At 37.1% G+C, this 19,584-nt stretch overlaps 1 protein-coding gene across 31 annotated transcripts in view; it reads right to left on the bottom strand.

The window, feature by feature from the left end:
* PDE1A (phosphodiesterase 1A) overlaps window positions 1-19,584 on the bottom strand; it is a 366,044-nt gene that overhangs the window by 16,455 nt on the left and 330,005 nt on the right. For 27 of the 31 annotated variants that reach the window (XM_067741316.1, XM_067741315.1, XM_067741284.1 and 24 more), the window contains 2 exons: window positions 4,518-4,634; window positions 1,440-2,560 (listed from right to left, as the gene is read on the bottom strand). In XM_067741316.1, the coding sequence (XP_067597417.1) occupies window positions 4,561-4,634 (74 nt within the window). In that variant the 3' untranslated portion in view covers window positions 1,440-2,560; window positions 4,518-4,560. Of the gene's footprint in view, window positions 1-7; window positions 2,561-3,902; window positions 4,172-4,517; window positions 4,635-19,584 lie in introns of those variants that run through there. The other 4 variants (XM_067741312.1, XM_067741313.1, XM_067741311.1 and 1 more) reach the window with 4 other exon arrangements.

Below are 19,584 nucleotides of genomic sequence, written 5' to 3'. Positions count from 1 at the left end.
CAAATGGTTCATGATATTTTCCCTCAAGTATGATTTATTTAACAATCATATACAATAGGAAATACAGAGAATTACAGCAGAATAAAAACACAAGAATTGTAGCTTGTCATGTTAAAAATTAAATAAAAGAGATACCAGATAAATAAAGAGGCATATGAAATTGTTAGATATATGTTGAGTAGCTGAGGATACAAATGCAAAGCAGGCCATTTAAGGCTCAGCAGCCGAATTCATCCATCCCTCTCTTTAGGATGGATTCAACACTGATGTTGGCAGAAGGGATGGGCACTGGTACCCTTTGCTCTGACTTCCCGCTAATTAACATGAGTTAGTGCCTGTCTTAGAGAGAGGAAGGAAGGAATAAGGAAGATACAAAGGAGAGCAGGAGAGAAGGGAGGGGAAGGAGTAAAAGAGGGAGTGACGAGGGAGATTAGGGGGAAAAAAGTGCATCAATAGCGTGACAACTCTTCTGAAGAGATGGAGCGAGTTTTCTCCACTCCCCTGGAAGTTCCGTCACAGCGCTTTATAAATTACATAACCTGGAAAATTAGGTTAAACCCCATATACAGAAAATAATGACTTCATTATATTCCTCTATTTTTTTTAGTAATAGTCTATATATCTTAAAGTATTAATAGGAACAAAGTGGACATGTTTCTTATGACAATTAAGAAGCAGTGTTTCAATTTATTTCTCTGTTGAGAGACTCTATAGCTTTGCTGAGAGATACCTGGCTCAAATAGGAACAATAGTAATTAGACTTCCCTGACAGTCATATTCTAATCTTAAATGCAGAATATTTTCTAGCTTGTAAATAGCTACCTTAAAAAAGACATTAAAAGCAGTAGTTGTAGTTTCTCCATAAATAGAAATAAGAAATCCATTGTAGGACAAAAAGTCACCATGATGTACGTATCTATAAATTTCCCCCAACACATCATTATAGATCAATCTTTACTGCTTACATTTAAAATATCAATTGCATTATAATGTCTATGATACAATTCAATTATTTAGCTGTGTTCTACATATGCTTCAGGTGAAACAAAATCTAAGGGACTTATTCACAGAACATTTAAAAGCATCTTATACACAGTCTATGCACAAATATATCTTAAATTAAAATGCATACCTAATATGCATATAGAATATGGCTTACACATGAAAAGAGATCTAAGTTGTGAGTTATAAAATCCCACTACTTAGACTTAAAAGCTTGTGATTGCATCCATTTCTAAAATATTGCTTAGCATTGTGGAAGCCAGGGAAGAAGCATGTGCAACAGAAAACTCATTAGGATGGACAACCCACCTTCACTTTATTCTTTAATTGATGGCTACTCTTAATTTTTTCCACCCAATTCTACCATTCACAAAGACATATTCGCTTAGTCTCACAATCATTGAAGAGTTTGTACAGTGAAAAGTTACAACACCTACTTGTGCTTGACCTTTCTTGTCAGCTAATAACAAATAAATGTAGCTCTTCAGTTTGGAGCAAAGGCAAGGCTCTGCACATGCTCAGGCAAAACATGACAAGGAAGCAGAGTCTCCAAGGGTTGCAGTTTGTTTCTGTGTGGTAAAATTATAAACTCACGTCAAATAACATTATCTGTACAGAAAAGTGTGGGATTCCATTTTCATAGACATTTTTGAATACACACACAGACACGCACACACACACACTTCTTGTCACTTATCCCTTGGCCTGTGATATATTTTGTTACATCCTGATGGGATCAACACCCCAGAAGGCAGATTCCATTCTCAGTTCTAGTGTCTGTCTCCAACAATGGCTGGAGGTTCTTGTCATCTTGGATCGTAGGTAATGTGTGACTTGCATTGTGATGACGCCCATGTAGGTGATGCATTAGTGCTTTGAAATCACAGGGATGGAGGCAGGCTGGTCCACTGCTTTCAGGGGCAGGTTTCACTGTGGTTTCCCAGCTTGAGAGCTACAATGAAGAGTTCATCAGGTCACAGAGCCAGGGCTCTGATGCTCCATTGTTGTTATAGGGCTTCGACCACAGCTTCTGAGCAGCCCCGGCTCTCACTTTGTTCCCATGTATTTAAAATAACAAGGACAATCTAAATAGCCTCAGAGCTGCAAAAAATATTTTTCTATAATTTTGTTTTTGCTTTCCTTTTACTTAACATCTTGAAAAATTTACTGTAGTTACAGCACTCTGTATAAAACAAAGCAAGAAAGTCAAATTTTAAAATGCCTCATCTTCTGCACACATATTGCACAGTTGCCTATGCAGTAACTGGGTTCAAACTGATGAAAAATTAAAACTGTCCAACTTTTTGTCTTAAAAATTTCTCTGGCTTGATTGAAGAAGGCCAAATTCTGGAGGAAGAGCAATGGCAGAAGCACTGGCCAAAATCTCTGGTAGCAACTTTGAGTGTATTTATTTGGCTAGAATTACTAGTTCAGAATTTATGTTCTTCTCTTATATGAGTCCATAAAATGGACTGTTTCCAAGTGTGTGTTGAAAGAGGAGAATATAGGTTTGTGGAAAATTGAGGATTTAGGATATTTTAGTGCTGTTCTCATTATCCTGAAATAAAATCCAAATGAAAATGAAGATCATGTTTTAGTCATATATAGGCATCAATCACTGAATGGCAATTCATGTTGGGCTTCATATAGCTTGTAAAAATAAGAGATTTATCAGTAGATAATAGATATTCTTTAAATCAGTTGGAATTCTTCCTGTCTCTTCTGTGTGTGCGTGCGTGCGTGCATGCGTGCATGTGTGTATTTATGTATCTTTAAAGTTTGGATGGAGGGTATGCAGAAAAATTGCTGTAGCTAATATGAGACAATATCTTTAAATTGTTTAATACAGAGCTGGTTTTTAAAATTTCCATCAACTTTGTGGCTTGATTTCTATTTACAATTCCTATGTAAAATAGTAATCACAGTCACTAACTCTGGAATTGTTGATAAGACTAAATGAGATAATACGTATGAGATGTTCATCACAGTGCCTGACACTGATAGTTGCTATTAATGAAACTATTATTATTAATTAAAGTCTTACAACTAACTCAAGAATACTGAGAAATGAATCATCTTAAAAGCTAATCACAAAAAAAAAAAAAAAAAAGCTAATCACATTTTAACTGTGTCATATCTAAAACAACATTTAAGGAGTTACTGATAGTATATCAAAGGCTTGACGTGGTACCTGCAGCATTTTCTCTTGTCCCTACCATCAAGGTACAAGATAGCAGGACTCATTTTTATATATTTTTTAAGGAGATACTAAGACATTTCTACTATAAGAAACACATTCCTCCCTTCTAACTCCCTTCTAACTGCCTGCACCTTCTCTGTTGGTCCAAGACAGTAGTTCTCAAATTTAGTGTACAGAAATAGCAGTAGAGTGAATTATTAAAAATTCAGATTCCTAAGGCATTACTCCCAGAGTTGGTAATTTGGTAGATCAAAGGTGAGCCCTAGAAGCTGATTTTTTTTTTAAACATCTTTATTGGAGTATAATTGCTTTACAATGGTGTATTAGCTTCTGCTGTATAACAAAGTGAATCAGCTATACATATACATATATCCCCATATATCCTCCCTCTTGGGTCTCCCTCCCACCCTCCCTATCCCACCCCTCTAGGTGGGCACAAAGCACCGAGCTGATCTCCCTGTGCTATGCAGCTGCTTCCCACTAGCTATCTATTTTACATTTGGTAGTGTATATATGTCCATGCCTCTCTCTCACTTCATCCCAGCTTACCCTTCCCCCTCCCTGTATCCTCAAGTCCATTCTCTAGTAGGTCTGTGTCTTTATTCCCGTCTTGCCCCTAGGTTCTTCATGACCATTTTTTTTTTAAGATTCCATAGATATGTGTTAGCATACGGTATTTGTTTTTCTCTTTCTGACTTACTTCACTCTGCATGACAGTCTCTAGGTCCATCCACCTCACTACAAATAACTCAATTTCGTTTCTTTTTATGGCTGTGTAATATTCCATTGTATATATGTGCCACATCTTCTTTATCCATTCATCTGTTGATGGACACTTAGGTTGTAGAAGCTGAATTTTTAAAAAGGGAATCATTGATGCAAATGTCCACGGATTTTAGCAAATATTGATGTTGTTTCATAATATGTACTTGCTTTGTTATTATTACTCAGTGTAAACATTCATATTTCCTACATGATGTAGAAAAGGAAATTGGTATAAAACATTCATATTTCTTTTATGGAATAGTGGAAGAAACCAGGATTAAACCTCCCCATAGGATATAGCTTATTATTTTTAAAGGACTAAAAGGCCTCAGTAAATATAATTTTTATGGATGAATAAGTCAAGAATCCTTTGAAAAGGTAAATTTAAAAGTTAAATATTTAAAGCTTACCTGTTAATGTTTTGCTCCAGAAAACAGAGATTTAAAAGAAGAATCCAGGAGGACATTTAAGTAAGATAACTTTGTTTCTAATGATATTTTACAAACCATCCACTTCAGAAATAAATTTCTCATCTAAAAAATAAAATTACCTCTCATGTTTAAAATGACAGAAGCCTTTAAGGTGTTTCAAACCTATGAATGTGTCTCAGCATGTTTTTCTTCGGCACTTACTAGATCTTCTGAATTCTTATGAAGATCAGGCTCACCTAAAAAATAAGCAAACAAATAACAAATAAACAAAAACAAAATAGGTCTGAGGAAAAAAACCTAATAAGGTCAGGAAACTAAAGCAATTAGGAAGATGTTGAAGACTGGATTTTACAATGGATCTGTGGCACATTTCTCCAAAGATACCAAACACTTTCTCTTCAGCTTGTGGATTTATAGAGTATAACAAATCATCTTCTGGTGGTTATACAAATTTGTAAAGTTGCAATTTAATCTGGGAATACAGAAATGAAACAGATGAAACATGTTTAAATATGCTTTAAATCAAACATAAAAATTATGCATGTTTTCCCCAAATATTTTTAATTGAAACAAATTCTTTTAAACAAACCCTCTGATGTTCAGTGTCTTTTATCACACATTGCTTAGTTGCTATGAATTTAAAACAAATGAGTACAAGAGAATGTAATGTTTAAGATAAGTCATCATCTGCCAAAACAAACTATTGGAATTTATCATCTTAGAATCACTCAGCTTCTATATAAACCTTGAAAAAAATTAGCATGGAAAATGTTCCAACATTTCTAGAGAGGTTGCAGAGAATCTATCAAAAATAGAAACGTAAAGCAAAATGTACAGATAAAAGAGTCTTATTATATAAGAAAGTTAAAAAATGAGCAGAAATTAATTTTTGAGTCAATTATGATGCCTATATATGACTATATATGACTATATGACTTGCTATTTCAGAAAACAGTCATATATGATAGAATGTTCTCTCCATCTGAAATTTGATTGAAAATATACTAACAATTAAACTTTGCACCAACTGATTTTGAGATCATTTCTCCAACAATTATATAATTATAAAATTAGTGAACATATAGAACTTAGGGAGTATTATCACAAAGCAAAATTATTTTGTCCCTTACTTTCTCTTTAAAATATATTCAGTGGGAGAAACTTATCTTCTGTCCCAAGTTCAATCTTTCAGAGAGTATCAGGACTTTTCCAGTCATTCTTAGTTAATAAAAACATCGTGTGATAACATTAAAATGCCAGTGTCTTAGGTCTGGTCACATATAATACACATCAATCTTAAAACAAAGATAAAACTTCTTCCCAACCTTGGGTTTGTTGCAGAGCTTAGAAAGGGTGGTGATGGGGGGGAGGGCATGATTGATGTTTCTTTCATTTCCTGTTTGCCCTCCCTCAACTGGCTACCTTGGACTCCTGAGCTGGAGCAAGGGAGAGAAGAAGGCTAAGAAGAACAGCAAAGTTCCTCTATGACTAGTACTACTGTAGGATGGCTTTGCACTCACTAGACCAGGCAGGTGTTCAGAGCTGACTCTATTCTGTAAGCACATTCATGGGCTCTCCAGGGACCTCTTGCCAAGACCATGGCTGGAGACTTAGCACAACCTTGGTATGGACATATGAAACTCTGGTTCCTTTACAATGTCCACAGCCCCTGGAAATTTGTTGGTACATCTCCAGCTTCTGTCTCCTGAGGTCCAATCATGCTTACAAATACAGGTAGGTTACATTTGGTTCACATGGAACATTCACTAGGCCTTTATTCCTATAAATTACTTGAGAAAAGGCTGAAACCTATACAGCTTCCTCTTCTTCAGCTTATCTGTCACCTTCTAACCTTTTAGACCTCTCACGTAGGAACTAAATTCCATTCCCAATATCCTCCTAACTTCAAGCTCTCCAAGGGTGAAGCTATCTTCCTTTGATCTGAGGCGAAGAGGGAAGCATTTCTACATCTTTCCCAATAGCAGAGAACTCATTAAAGAAATCTTCTTCACAAATTCTATTCTAACCATCAACAACCTGGCCCTTTCAATTGTTTGAATTGGGTGAAGGTTATAAGCATCCTATTATTGACTTTTGGATCTTCTGTGAAATTTCTGCTTCCCAAGTCAATTTGTTTCTGACATTTCTGACATATAGTCTTGGCTTATACTTCTGATTTAATATCGTGTTACTTATAACTAGATTATAACAGAACAAAATAGACTAGAATAGAATGGAACAGAGTGGAAAAAACAGATTGAATTAAAAAGAAAGGAATATAAGTAATTAAGTAATTCTCTGTTTCTCAAAAATTTTGAGAATCTTTTACAATGGACAAAGAACACTGAGCTTTACCAATAATCGAATGCTCTTACTTCTAGTGGATAAAGAACTCACCAATAACAAAACAGTGGAAGAGGAGCAAAATGGCAAATGGTTAAAATGCAGCAATTACAAAAAAAAAATCCCTAAATGTTACGTAGACTACATCCAAGAGTAATTCCATACATGCAATTAGAAAAGTAGCAACTTAAAACTATGACCAATTCAAGACAAGATTTTTGAAGCACTGGAGAAAAAAATATTCCTTGAAACTATAAAATTCCAGGTGTTTTCAGGGGCAGGTATACAACATTGCCAATCAACCGCGTGGCAGCCAGAATGCTTAGGAAAATACTGAATTAGCAAATTCAAATCACATTACTTTTAGTTAATAAATCTTTAGTTGTAGAAGCCTTTACAACTAACTTGGATTACTTGGAAGTAACCCTTAGGCTTTCATAAAAAAGGGTTACTTGGAAGGGTTACTTGAAAGTAACGCTTAGGCTTTCATAAAAAAAGAAAGCCATATCATTCTGACAGAAAAGAAGAACTGATTTGCATTTTTCAATTCATTACAGATCGTCTTAGATAATCTTCATGACCCAAGAGTGATCTGTGTAAAAGACCTTGAGAAGCATCCCTAAAATCCAAGGTTCCAAACATTTTTGAATCAGAGTCCTCTCTTTTAGTTTGATGAAACGAATGACCTCCTTAAAGTAAAAGTCATAAATAAATGAAATGAAATACATGGGATTACAAGGGACTTCATTTTTATTAAAATACAATTATCAACATCTTTAAGTAATCCTTAACATGTGATACAGTAATATATGTGCTTCTTTACCAATGAGTTAAATAACAAGGTCTAGCTGCAGGTCTATCAGCTGAGTACTTTTGAAATAATATCAAATAATACTTCAAGGTATCCCCATGAATTTAAATATCTTATGAAAATATTGATGATTTCTATTGGTGACAAACACAAATACCCCAAGTGTTACTCTGTGCATTTTTGCCTGCAAATGAAGGAAATCCTAAATTTTAGTTAAAGGTTAGTAAAAAAATCACTCTCCAAGTGTACAGGCTCTATCTATATAACCTGGGTTAAAATCTTTGATCTAGTCTAACTTTATTTTATGGGTAAGAAACAGGCCCAGAATAATCAAGTGATTTACTTCAGTGTAGATCACAAATAGATAACCTGAAGTAAAAATTATTGGCTTTTAAGTCATTATTATGTCAACAAGATCCATAAATTGACCTAGGAATTTCATTTTACTGAAGAGATTTGCAAGTTCCCGTACATAGGAAGCTACACCTTAGGAATGAATGCAATGGGTTTGTTCAAAGCAGGTGCATAGAAGTTTGGTTGATAGCCAGGAAAAAGGCAGTGAAAGTAAGGAAACTTGGATAATTCTGTTCATCTCAAAGAGCTTTTAGGTGTTCATCTAACTGTTGAAATTTGAAAAAAGTAATTTGTAAAATGATGGAAATATGGTTTTTGCTTTATAAACACAGTGTAAAATCAGAAGGGTGCAAGGAGGGGATAGAGGTCATAGGAGGGACAGATCTACACAAATAAACAAAAATCCTTTAAATTTAGCTAATCTAAATCTTAGCCTGCAATTTGAGCTCACTATTATTGTATTAGAATCATAATATGTTAGCTTTGTAGATGATATAAATAATACTTGCAGGGAATAATGTAAGGCACATGATCAGCTGGGTATTAGAGACTCCAGTTGTCCAGTTAGGTCTTGTTGAACTAGTATTTAAAAAATAACCTGCTAGGATAAATTATTATACAATTGAAAATATATCAGTAATAACACTTTGTGAACAACTGCTAGGTGGTGGGCACTATTTTAAGTGCTTCACTTATCTTAATTACCTGAATCTTCGCGGCAAAGTGTAGAAACTGATATGTAGGTTGAGTCATCTGACCAAGGTTTCAAGGCTGTCTAGTGGCTGAATCTCTCTGACAAAGTCCAACCGGAATCTTGCCCTCCATTTCCCAAACTACAATTATTTGCATACCACCTTTACCATTTCTGCCATATCTATACGCCATTTATTCTATTAGTTACTAATATTTTTCTTTACACAGACTTTAAATCTATTCTCTTTTCAAAGATTAGTTTTGTCCTGAATAGTAATATCCAAGATATAACAGATTTGATGTGCTTGTTGTGTTTTCCTAACATGTAGAATTCATAATTAGCAAAAAGATAATTTCTTCTATAAACACAATAATTGATTTAATTTAATGGTTTATATTTGCCCTCATACATTTCTCACTTATCTGACCCAACAATCCCTGCATGGAGTAGTAAAACTATCACCATAATTTCCATTTTAGAAATGAGGAAGACATGGTCAGAAGGAATGACTGACTACTCCACGGCACCATGGCCTGGGAGAGTGTGGGGGACAGACCCCCATATTATCCCTTAAAAAATACTCCAGTTAATTTTCCATATTTAGCAGAAGCAGCAAATAGTGTTTGAAAAATACTTGGCAAAAATTGGTTTGTGTAGTCCTTTCAGCAGAAATACTAGTTCTGCGTTATGCTGCATTATCATTTCTTCATAAGAAAAACATTACCTTTGCTATGTATAGCAGTATTTCCTCATGCAGGCAGATCTGTCTAGGTTGATTCAGTTCTATTTTTGGTCCATTTATGTAGCTTATGTTGCCAATAACTAGAAAGAATTGATGATCTAGGATTGAAAGTTATAGTTACTGGAGAAACGTAATGTGGGATAAATCGGAGCTTCTGATTCTAAACGGTGTTTAGACATCTGTATAATATGATTTGCCTTGTAGGTTGGGAATAAGAAATCTTCACATCAGGAGAAAATACTCCTCATTTAAATGCCTCTCGAGAGGAAAGTGTTGTGTATTTTCGGCCTGAGGATAAATTTTGCTGTGTGCATGAAGGTAACAGTAAGCAAAGGAAGGAGTGAACACTAAATACCAAGAGAGATGAGAAGAAAAAAAGAGGTGAGGCTGCTGAAGAAAAATTCCACCTCTTTCCAAATGTGCTAGTTTCAACCCTGTAAAGTTAGAGGAAGTAATGTCTTATTTCATAAAGTGTTATATAAGATACAAATCAAGAAAAGGCTAAATTATTTTTTGGTCAACTAAAGCAGTACAAAACACACTGATTCACATTAGCAATGTGAGTGAATCCTAATACACATGTATTAAGCACCTAAAGATGCGGTGAGTTCTGCACAGAGATGATCAGAGGTGATCTGTGGAAAGTGAATGCACGATCTCTACGTATATTCATCTGCCATTCTGTAACAATTCATTCCACTTGGGGAGGAAATAGCACATTAAACAGCCAGAAATCTTAAAGTTCCATAGAAACTAGAGTTTAAACAATGAAGAGAGGTAGTGAGATGCCTTCTTAAAAGAGTTCAGTCTAAAACTGGGTCTATAGGATGTATGTGTTTTGGCGGCATGAGGATAGGAATATTCTCCTAATGAGGGGAGTGAGGAGGTGAGATGGAAGAGCAGAAAGGAATATGAGTGAAGGCAGCAGATTGGAAAGAAAAAGATGTGCCAAGGAAGAAGTGAAGCCCAGTTGCGAAAACTTGACTCAGAGTTCCAGCCCACTGACTAAGGTAATGGTTTCTCCTTCAGCGTCATTCTTTTAGAGGAAAGCTCTCACACCTATTGAAATGCTCTTATTCTCAGATGGAATTTGTCTGATTGAATAACAGATCTTTTATTTTCTTTTTTAAGCAGGCTCTGGTGGCAGGGAGATGGTGAGGAAGTAAGGGCATTGATTGTCTTTGAAGGTAGGGAAGTTGGGAGGGTAGCAATGGAGAAAGAAGGTCTAGGGTAGTGAAATGAAGACCACTCAAATCATACTTTGTCTGCTGTAAAGAGTGGTGGGAACAGTTGCGGAAATTTTAAGATTTGGCTCTTAGAGCCAATTTAACGTGAGAGGCAGTATGGGTCTTCTCTACTTTCTCAATCAGGGAAAAGATGGGATGAAAATTGAATCTGAGAGGTGCAACAAAAATTCACATTTTCTTTGTCTTTTATAAGCAAAAAAATACATAAAGAGTACTAATTTTAGGTAATCTAAACTAGTTTTAAAAGTTAAAACTTGGAAAAAAATTGTAAAATGATAGAAACACTTTGGCTTTGCTTTTAGTATTCTAGTTAATTGGGTTTTCTATTTAAAGCTAGATTAAGAAAAAAAAATTTCAATTGCTTTCAGTAAAAATGTTTAAACATGTCAATATGTAAACCTACTTTTGTGCCTAAATGGAGAATACCGAACATAACTGAACTTGTTTTAATGATAGATAATCCTGCAAAAAAACCTGAGGGTTATTGTTCTAAACATAAGCCATTAATTCTCACTCTCCTATACATGTAGAATAGAGTATCATTCATATTTAGTGGCTCTAGGTAACTACTAAAAAGATCAATTCTTGATTTTACTGCTTTGTCACCAATTCTACTCAATTTGAAAGTTAAAAAAATCGCTGAAAGTTCTACTTTCAATGTGAGATTTTATAACATAATGCTACTACTATCAGAAAATTATTTCTCAAATTGCTCAATTTTAATAATGTCAGAAAGAAAAATCAATGAGGCATGTACATGATATATCTTCCCACTTATCCACAATCTCTGGCCTACAATTTTCCATAAGGTTCTGAGCTCTTGTGTTTTAAAATGGATCCAAACGTGGACGTGAAGAAGGTGTGATCAGATTTTAAACTGTAGGTCTTCACACAAAACCTTTAAAAAGGATACAATTACATAAACAACTTTAAATTTCAAATTCTTATTATAATCTGTTTACATGTATTTTAACATGAATAGGCTGTTACATATTGATTTATTAAATCATAAGTGATCTGTTAGATACAGATTAATGAGTAAAAATTGCAAAGTTTATTACTATTAATAATATTAGCAGCAACAGCAAAAACAGTAGTTAATATTAAGGGAATAGTTACCATGTGCCAAGAACTATGCCAGGTGCTTCTTATATTTTATCATTTAATCCTGCCAACAATTTCTATTGCCCGAGATCACATACCATCTAAGGAGCAGAGCTGAGTCTTCAACCTCAATGTACTAACCTGAATAGTTTGGTCACCCAGTACTAACTCCCTGACCCACAGGGGCAAGTTTCTATTGGATCTGAAAGAGTGAATGCATTTTGTGTTGCCTGGAGACGTGCAATTGCAAAGATTCAAGTTGAAAAAACATGGCATTTTTAATCTTCATGTTCTGACAAGCTACTAAAATTCAAACTTCAGTTTTTCAGAGAAGAATGAGTAGTTTGATAGCAAGCAGCCCTCCCTACAAAACAAAACTCACTTTTTACTATTACTTCCTGTAGTAACACTTGCAGTAGAAGACAGGCTAAGAAAGACTCAAATCCCAAGACCCACACAGGCCTATACTCAGGAGGATTTCAAAGTGAAGGGCTGCAAGAAGGACCCAGACGTTCTCTTGCCATGTTCTCATACCATGGAGAAGAAATAATAGAAATTTCTGACTCCAGGAATAATGAGAAGTTATTCAATTTAAAATCCAGCATAAATATATGACTGAGGTAAATATCTATGTTTAAAAAAATCAAAAGGTGTAAATGTGAAAACTCCACCATCTTTTTTTTTTTTTTTTTTGCAGTACGCGGGCCTCTCACAGGCTCCGGACACGCAGGCTCAGTGGCCATGGCTCACGGGCCCAGCCGCTCCGCGGCATGTGGGATCTTCCCGGACCGGGGCACAAACCCATGTCCGCTGCATTGGCAGGCAGACTCTCAACCACTGCGCCACCAGGGAAGCCCTCCACCATCATTTTTGTCTCGATTTCTGACTAGCCATCCTGTAATACCAGAGCCAACCAACCACTCTAGATCTTAGGGATCGCAAACTGCACACATTGTTTACCTTGCATATTCATGCATAGCAAGAGCAATGAATTGCTTCTACTCTAAGATGGCAAACATCACAAATTACTAATTTTTTAGTGTTTATGATCAAATTCTTCAGTGGAGAGAGCACTTTTTTTTTGGTATGAGTTTCCATCTAGGGAAGATGAGAGAAGAAAGAATCAGGAAAGTATGTCTGCTTTGAATTTGTTCATCATTTTCCCCTTGGATACAAAAACCACTTACAATCTTCATCAAGTGGAATACATAATTTTCAGCAAGTAGGTACTTACTACAGAAAAAAGATTCATAAAATATTGGGGGCATGAATAATCCAAAATTCTAGGAGGCTTTAGATGCCCCTGATGATATTCTATACATATTGTTTGACAAATGCATAAACTAAATTGACTTGGTGATACCAAATTCCCAAACAATTAATTGTTTTTTCCATCTTATTCAGCTTTAGTCACCAAATCTTAGAGGGCTTAGTTGGTAACTCATTAATTAAGGTCTAAGAATCAGCCAAAATAGAAATCAATCTCACATAATCATCTATCCTTTAACCTGGAATGAGAAAGACTAGTGTTCTTACAAAATGCCTTCCATGCTATTTTTTCTCTCCTATGTACATGTTCCTGTCTGACTTAGGCTGGTTATGCTGAGGGGCTATTTTGAAGAAACGTGTGGAGAGAGCCTTATCTACTTATAGTTGTTGAAGTTAGTAGTGGAATAAATTGCTTCTCTTGGTCATGTATGCAATACTCCTACTACAGTACTCCTTTATAAATTGCAAATCCATGCTTTAAAATAAAAGCACTTTAAGCAATTAGTCACAAAGCACTTTACTGATCTACAACATTTAGCCACGGTTGTGGGAGCAGTGCTATCTCTAATCTATAATGGCTAATACAACAGGATTATTCTCATGATGAACTCATTTAAAATAAATTGTAAGTGCTCTACTATCTCTACATCGAAGAAAACATCAAAACTATTGCCTTGAGACGGCAGGGAAGATGGCGGAGAGTAAGACGTGGAGATCACCTTCCTCCCCACAGATACATCAGAAATACATCTACACGTGGAACAACTCCTACAGAACACCTACTGCACACTGGCAGAAGACCTCAGACCTCCCCAAAAGCAAGAAAGTTCCCACGTACCTGGGTAGGGCAAAAGAAAAAAGAATAAACAGAGACAAAAGAATAGGGACGGGACCTGCACCAGTGGGAGGGAGCTGTGAAGGAGGAAAGGTTTCCACACACTAGGAAGCCCCTTCGTGGGCGGAGACTGCAGGTGGTGGAGGGGGTAAGCTTCGCAGCCATGGAGGAGAGCGCAGAAACAGGGGTGTGGAGGGCAAAGCGGAGACATTCCTGCACAGAGGATCGGTGCCAACCGGCACTCACCAGCCAGAGAGGCTCGTCTGCTCACCCGCCGGGGTGAGCGGGTCTGGGAGAGGAGGCTCAGGCTTCGGAGGTCTGAGCGCCAGGAGAGGACTGGGGTTGGCTGAGTGAACACAGCCTGCAGCGGGTTAGTGCACCATGGCTAGCCTGGAGGGAGTCCGGGGAAAAGTCTGGACCTGCCGAAGAGGCAAGAGACTTTTTCTTCCCTCTTTGCTTCCTGGTGCATGAGGAGAGAGGATTAAGAGCGCTGCTTAAAGGAGCTCCAGAGATGGGCGCAAGCCGCGGCTAACAGCGCAGACCCCAGAGACAGGCATGAGACGCTAAGGCTGCTGCTGCCACCACCAAGAAGCCTGTGTGCGAGCACAGGTCACTATCCACACCTCCCTTCCGGGGAGCCTGTGCAGCCTGCCACTGCCAGGGTCCCGGGATCCAGGGACAACTTCCCCAGGAAAACGCACGGCGCGCCTCAGGCTGGTGCAACGTCACGTTGGCCTCTGCCGCCGCAGGCTTGCCCCGTATCGTGCCCCTCCCTCCCCCCGGCCTGAGTGAGCCAGAGCCCCCGAAGCAGCGGCTCATTTAACCCCGTCCTGTCTGAGCAAAGAACAGACGCCCTCCAGCGACCTAAGCACAGAGGCGGAGCCAAATCCAAAGCTGAGCCCCGGGAGCTGTGCGAACAAAGAAGAGAAAGGGAAATCTCTCCCAGCAGCCTCAGAAGCAGCGCATTAAAGCTCCACAATCAACTTGATGTACCCTGCATCTTTGGAATACCTGAATAGGCAACGAATCATCCCACACTGAGGAGGTGGACTTTGAGACCAGGATTTATTTTTTTTCCCCCTTTTCCTCTTTTTGTGAGTGTGTATGTGTATTCTTCTGTGTGAGTTTTTGTCTGTATAGCTTTGCTTTCACCATTTGTCCTAGGGCTCTATCCATCTGTTTTTTGTTTTTTATTAACTTAAAAAAATTTTTTTTTCTTAATAATTATTTTTTACTTTAATAAATTTATTTTATCTTACTTTCTTTTCTTTTCTTTCTTTCTTCCCCCCCCCTCTCTCTCTCTTTCGTTCTTTCTTTCTACTTTTTCTCCCTTTTATTTTGAGTCATGTGAATGAAAGGTTCTTGGTACTACAGCCAGGAGCCAGTGCTGTGCCTCTGAGGTGGGAGAGCCAACTTCAGGACACTGATTCACAAGAGACCTCCCGGCTCCACGTAATATCAAACGGCGAAAATCTCCCAGAAATCTCCATCTCAACACCAACACCCAGCTTCACTCAACGACCAGCAAGCTACAGTGCTGGACACCCTATCCCAAACAACTAGCAAGACAGGAACACAACCCCACCCATTAGCAGAGAGCTGCCTAAAGTCATAGTAAGTCCACAGGCACCCCAAAACACACCACCAGACGTGGACCTGTCCACTAGAAAGACAAGATCCAGCCTCATCCACCAGAAAACAGGCACTAGTCCCCTCCACCAGGAAGCCTACACAACCCACTGAACCAACTTTAGCCACTGGGGACAGACACCAAAGACAACGGGAACTACGAAACTACAGCCTGCAAAAGGAGATCCCAAACACAGTAAGATAAGCAAAATGAGAAGACAGAAAAACACACAGCAGATGAAGCAGCAAGATAAAACCCACCAGACCTAACAAATGACGAGGAAATAGGCAGTCTACCTGAAAAACAATTCAGAATAATGATAGTAAAGATGATCCAAAATCTTGGAAATGGAATAGAGAAAATGCAAGAAACATTTAACAAGGACCTAGAAGAACTAAAGATAAAACAAGCAATGATGAACAACACAATAAATGAAATTAAAAATACTCTAGAAGGGATCAATAGCAGAATAACTGAGGCAGAAGAACGGATAAGTGACCTGGAAGATAAAATAGTGGAAATAACTACTGCAGAACAGAATAAAGAAAAAAGAATGAAAAGAACTGAGGACAGTCTCAGAGACTTCTAGGACAACATTAAACACACCAACAGTTGAAATATAGGGGTTCCAGAAGAAGAAGAGAAAAAGAAAGGGACTGAGAAAATATTTGAAGAGATTATAGTTGAAAACTTCCCTAATATGGGAAAGGAAATAGTTAAGTCCAGGAAGCACAGAGAGTCCCATACAGGGTAAATCCAAGGTGAAACACGCCAAGACACATATTAATCAAACTGTCAAAAATTAAATACAAAGAAAACATATTAAAAGCAGCAAGGGAAAACAACAAATAACACACAAGGGAATTCCCATAAGGTTAAGAGATGATCTTTCAGCAGAAACTCTGCAAGCCAGAAGGGACTGGCAGGACATATTTAAAGTGATGAAGGAGAAAAACCTACAACCAAGATTACTCTACCCAGCAAGGATCTCATTCAGACTTGATGCAGAAATTAAAACCTTTACAGACAAGGAAAAGCTGAGAGAGTTCAGCACCACCAAACCACCTTTAAAACAAATGCTAAACGATATTCTCTAGGCAAGAAACACAAGAGAAGGAAAAGACCTACAATAACAAACACAAAACAATTAAGAAAATAGGAATAGGAACATACATATCGATAACTACCTTAAATGTAAATGGATTAAATGCTCCAACCAAAAGACACAGACTGGCTGAATGGATACAAAAACAAGACCCATATATATGCTGTCTAAAAGACACCCACTTCAGACCTAGAGACACATACAGACTGAAAGTGAGGGGATGGAAAAAGATATTCCATGCAAATGGAAACCAAAAGAAAGCTGGAGTAGCAATTCTCATATCAGACAAAATAGACTTTAAAATAAAGACTATTAGAAGAGACAAAGAAGGACACTACATAATGATCAAGGGATCGATCCAAGAAGATATAACAATTGTAAATATTTATGCACCCAACATAGGAGCACCTCAATACATAAGGCAAATACTAACAGCCATAAAAGGGGAAATCAACAGTAACACATTCATATTAGGGGACTTTAACACCCCACTTTCACCAATGGACAGATTATCCAAAATGAAAATAAATAAGGAAACACAAGCTTTAAATGATACATTAAACAAGATGGACTTAATTGATATTTATAGGATATTCCATCCGAAAACAACAGAATACACATTTTTCTCTAGTGCTCGTGGAACATTCTCCAGGAAGGATCATATCTTGGGTCACAAATCAAGCCTTGGTAAATTTAAGAAAATTTAAATTGTATCAAGTATCTTTTCCAACCACAACGCTATGAGACTACATATCAATTACAGGAAAATATCTGTAAAAAATACAAACACATGGAGGCTAAACAATACACTACTTAATAACGAAGTGATCACTGAAGAAACCAAAGAGGAAATCAAAAAATACCTAGAAACAAATGAAAATGGAGACACAACAACCCAAAACCTATGGGATGCAGCATAAGCAGTTCTAAGAGGGAAGTTTATAGCAATACAATCTTACCTTAAGAAACAGGAAACATCTCGAATAAACAACCTAACCTTGCACCTAAAGCAATTAGAAAAAGAAGGACAAAAAAAACCCCAAAGTTAGCAGAAGGAAAGAAATCATAAAGATCAGATCAGAAATAAATGAAAAAGAAATGAAGGAAATGATAGCAAAGATCAATAAAACTAAAAGCTGGTTCTTTGAGAAGATAAACGAAATTGATAAACCACTAGCCAGACTCATCAAGAAAAAAAGGGAGAAGACTCAAATCAATAGAATTAGAAATAAAAAAGGAGAAGTAACAACTGACACTGCAGAAATACAAAAGATCATGAGAGATTACTACCAGCAACTCTATGCCAATAAAATGGAAAACCTGGAAGAAATGGACAAATTCTTAGAAATGCACAACCTGCCAAGACTGATTCAGGAAGAAACAGAAAATATGAACAGACCAATCACAAGCACTGAAATTGAAACTGTGATTAAAAATCTCCCAACAAACAAAAGCCCAGGACCAGATGGCTTCACAGGCGAATTCTATCAAACATTTAGAGAAGAGCTAACACCTATCCTTCTCAAACTCTTCCAAAATATAGCAGAGGGAGGAACACTCCCAAACTCATTCTACGAGGCCACCATCACCCTGATACCAAAACCAGACAAAGATGTCACAAAGAAAGAAAACTACAGGCCAATATCACTGATGAACATAGATGCAAAAATCCTCAACAAAATACTAGCAAACAGAATCCAACAGCACAGTAAGAGAATCATACACCATGATCAGGTGGGGTTTATTCCAGGAATGCAAGGATTCTTCAATATACGCAAATCAATGTGATACACCATATAAACAAATTGAAGGAGAAAAACCATATGGTCATCTCAATAGATGCAGAGACAGCTTTTGACAAAATTCAACGCCCATTTATGATAAAAACCTTGCAGAAAGTAGGCATAGAGGGAACTTTCCTCAACATAATAAAGGCCATATATGACAAACCCACAACCAACATCGTCCTCAATGGTGAAAAACTGAAAGCATTTCTACTAAGATCAGGAACAAGACAAGGTTGCCCACTCTCACCACTCTTATTCAACATAGGTTTGGAAGTTTTAGCCATAGCAATCAGAGAAGAAAAGGAAATAAAAGGAATCCAAATCCAAAAAGAAGAAGTAAAGCTGTCACTGTTTGCAGATGACATGATACTATACATAAAGAATCCTAACGATGCTAACAGAAAACTACTAGAACTAACCAATGAATCTGGTAAAGTAGCAGGATACAAAATTAATGCACAGAAATCTCTGGCATACCTATACACTAATGATGAAAAATCTCAAAGTGAAATCAAGAAAACACTCCCATTTACCATTGCAACAAAAAGAATAAAATATCTAGGAATAAACCTACCTAAGGAGACAAAAGACCTGTATGCAGAAAATTATAGGACACTGATGAAAGAAATTAAAGATGATACAAAGAGATGGAGAGATATACCATGTTCTTAGATTGGAAGAATCAACATTGTGAAAATGACTCTACTACCCAAAGCAATCTACAGATTCAATGCAATCCCTATCAAACTACCACTGGCATTTTTCACAGAACTAGAACAAAAAAATTTCACAATTTGTATGGAAACACAAAAGACCCCGAATAGCCAAAGTAATATTGAGAGCGAAAAACGGAGCTGGAGGAATCAGGCTCCTTGACTTCAGACTATACTACAAAGCTATAGTAATGAAGACAGTATGGTACTGGCACAAAAACAGAAATATAGATCAATGCAACAGGATAGAAAGCCCAGAGATAAACCCACGAACATATGGTCACCTTATCTTTGATAAAAGAGGCAGGAATGTACAGTAGAGAAAGGACAGCCTCTTCAATAAGTGGTGCTGGGAAAACTGGACAGGTACATGTAAAAATATGAGAGTAGAACACTCCCTAACACCATACACAAAAATAAGCTCAAAATGGATTAATGACCTAAATGTAAGGCCAGAAACTATCAAACTCTTAGAGGAAAACATAGGCAGAACACTCTATGACATAAATCACAGCAAGATCCTTTTTGACCCACCTCCTAAAGAAATGGAAA

The sequence above is a fragment of the Pseudorca crassidens genome, chromosome 6 (genome assembly GCF_039906515.1).
Source record: "Pseudorca crassidens isolate mPseCra1 chromosome 6, mPseCra1.hap1, whole genome shotgun sequence".
Lineage (NCBI taxonomy): Eukaryota > Metazoa > Chordata > Mammalia > Artiodactyla > Delphinidae > Pseudorca > Pseudorca crassidens.
Note: the sequence above shows the minus strand (reverse complement) of the source record. Positions and strands in the feature narration are given on the sequence as shown.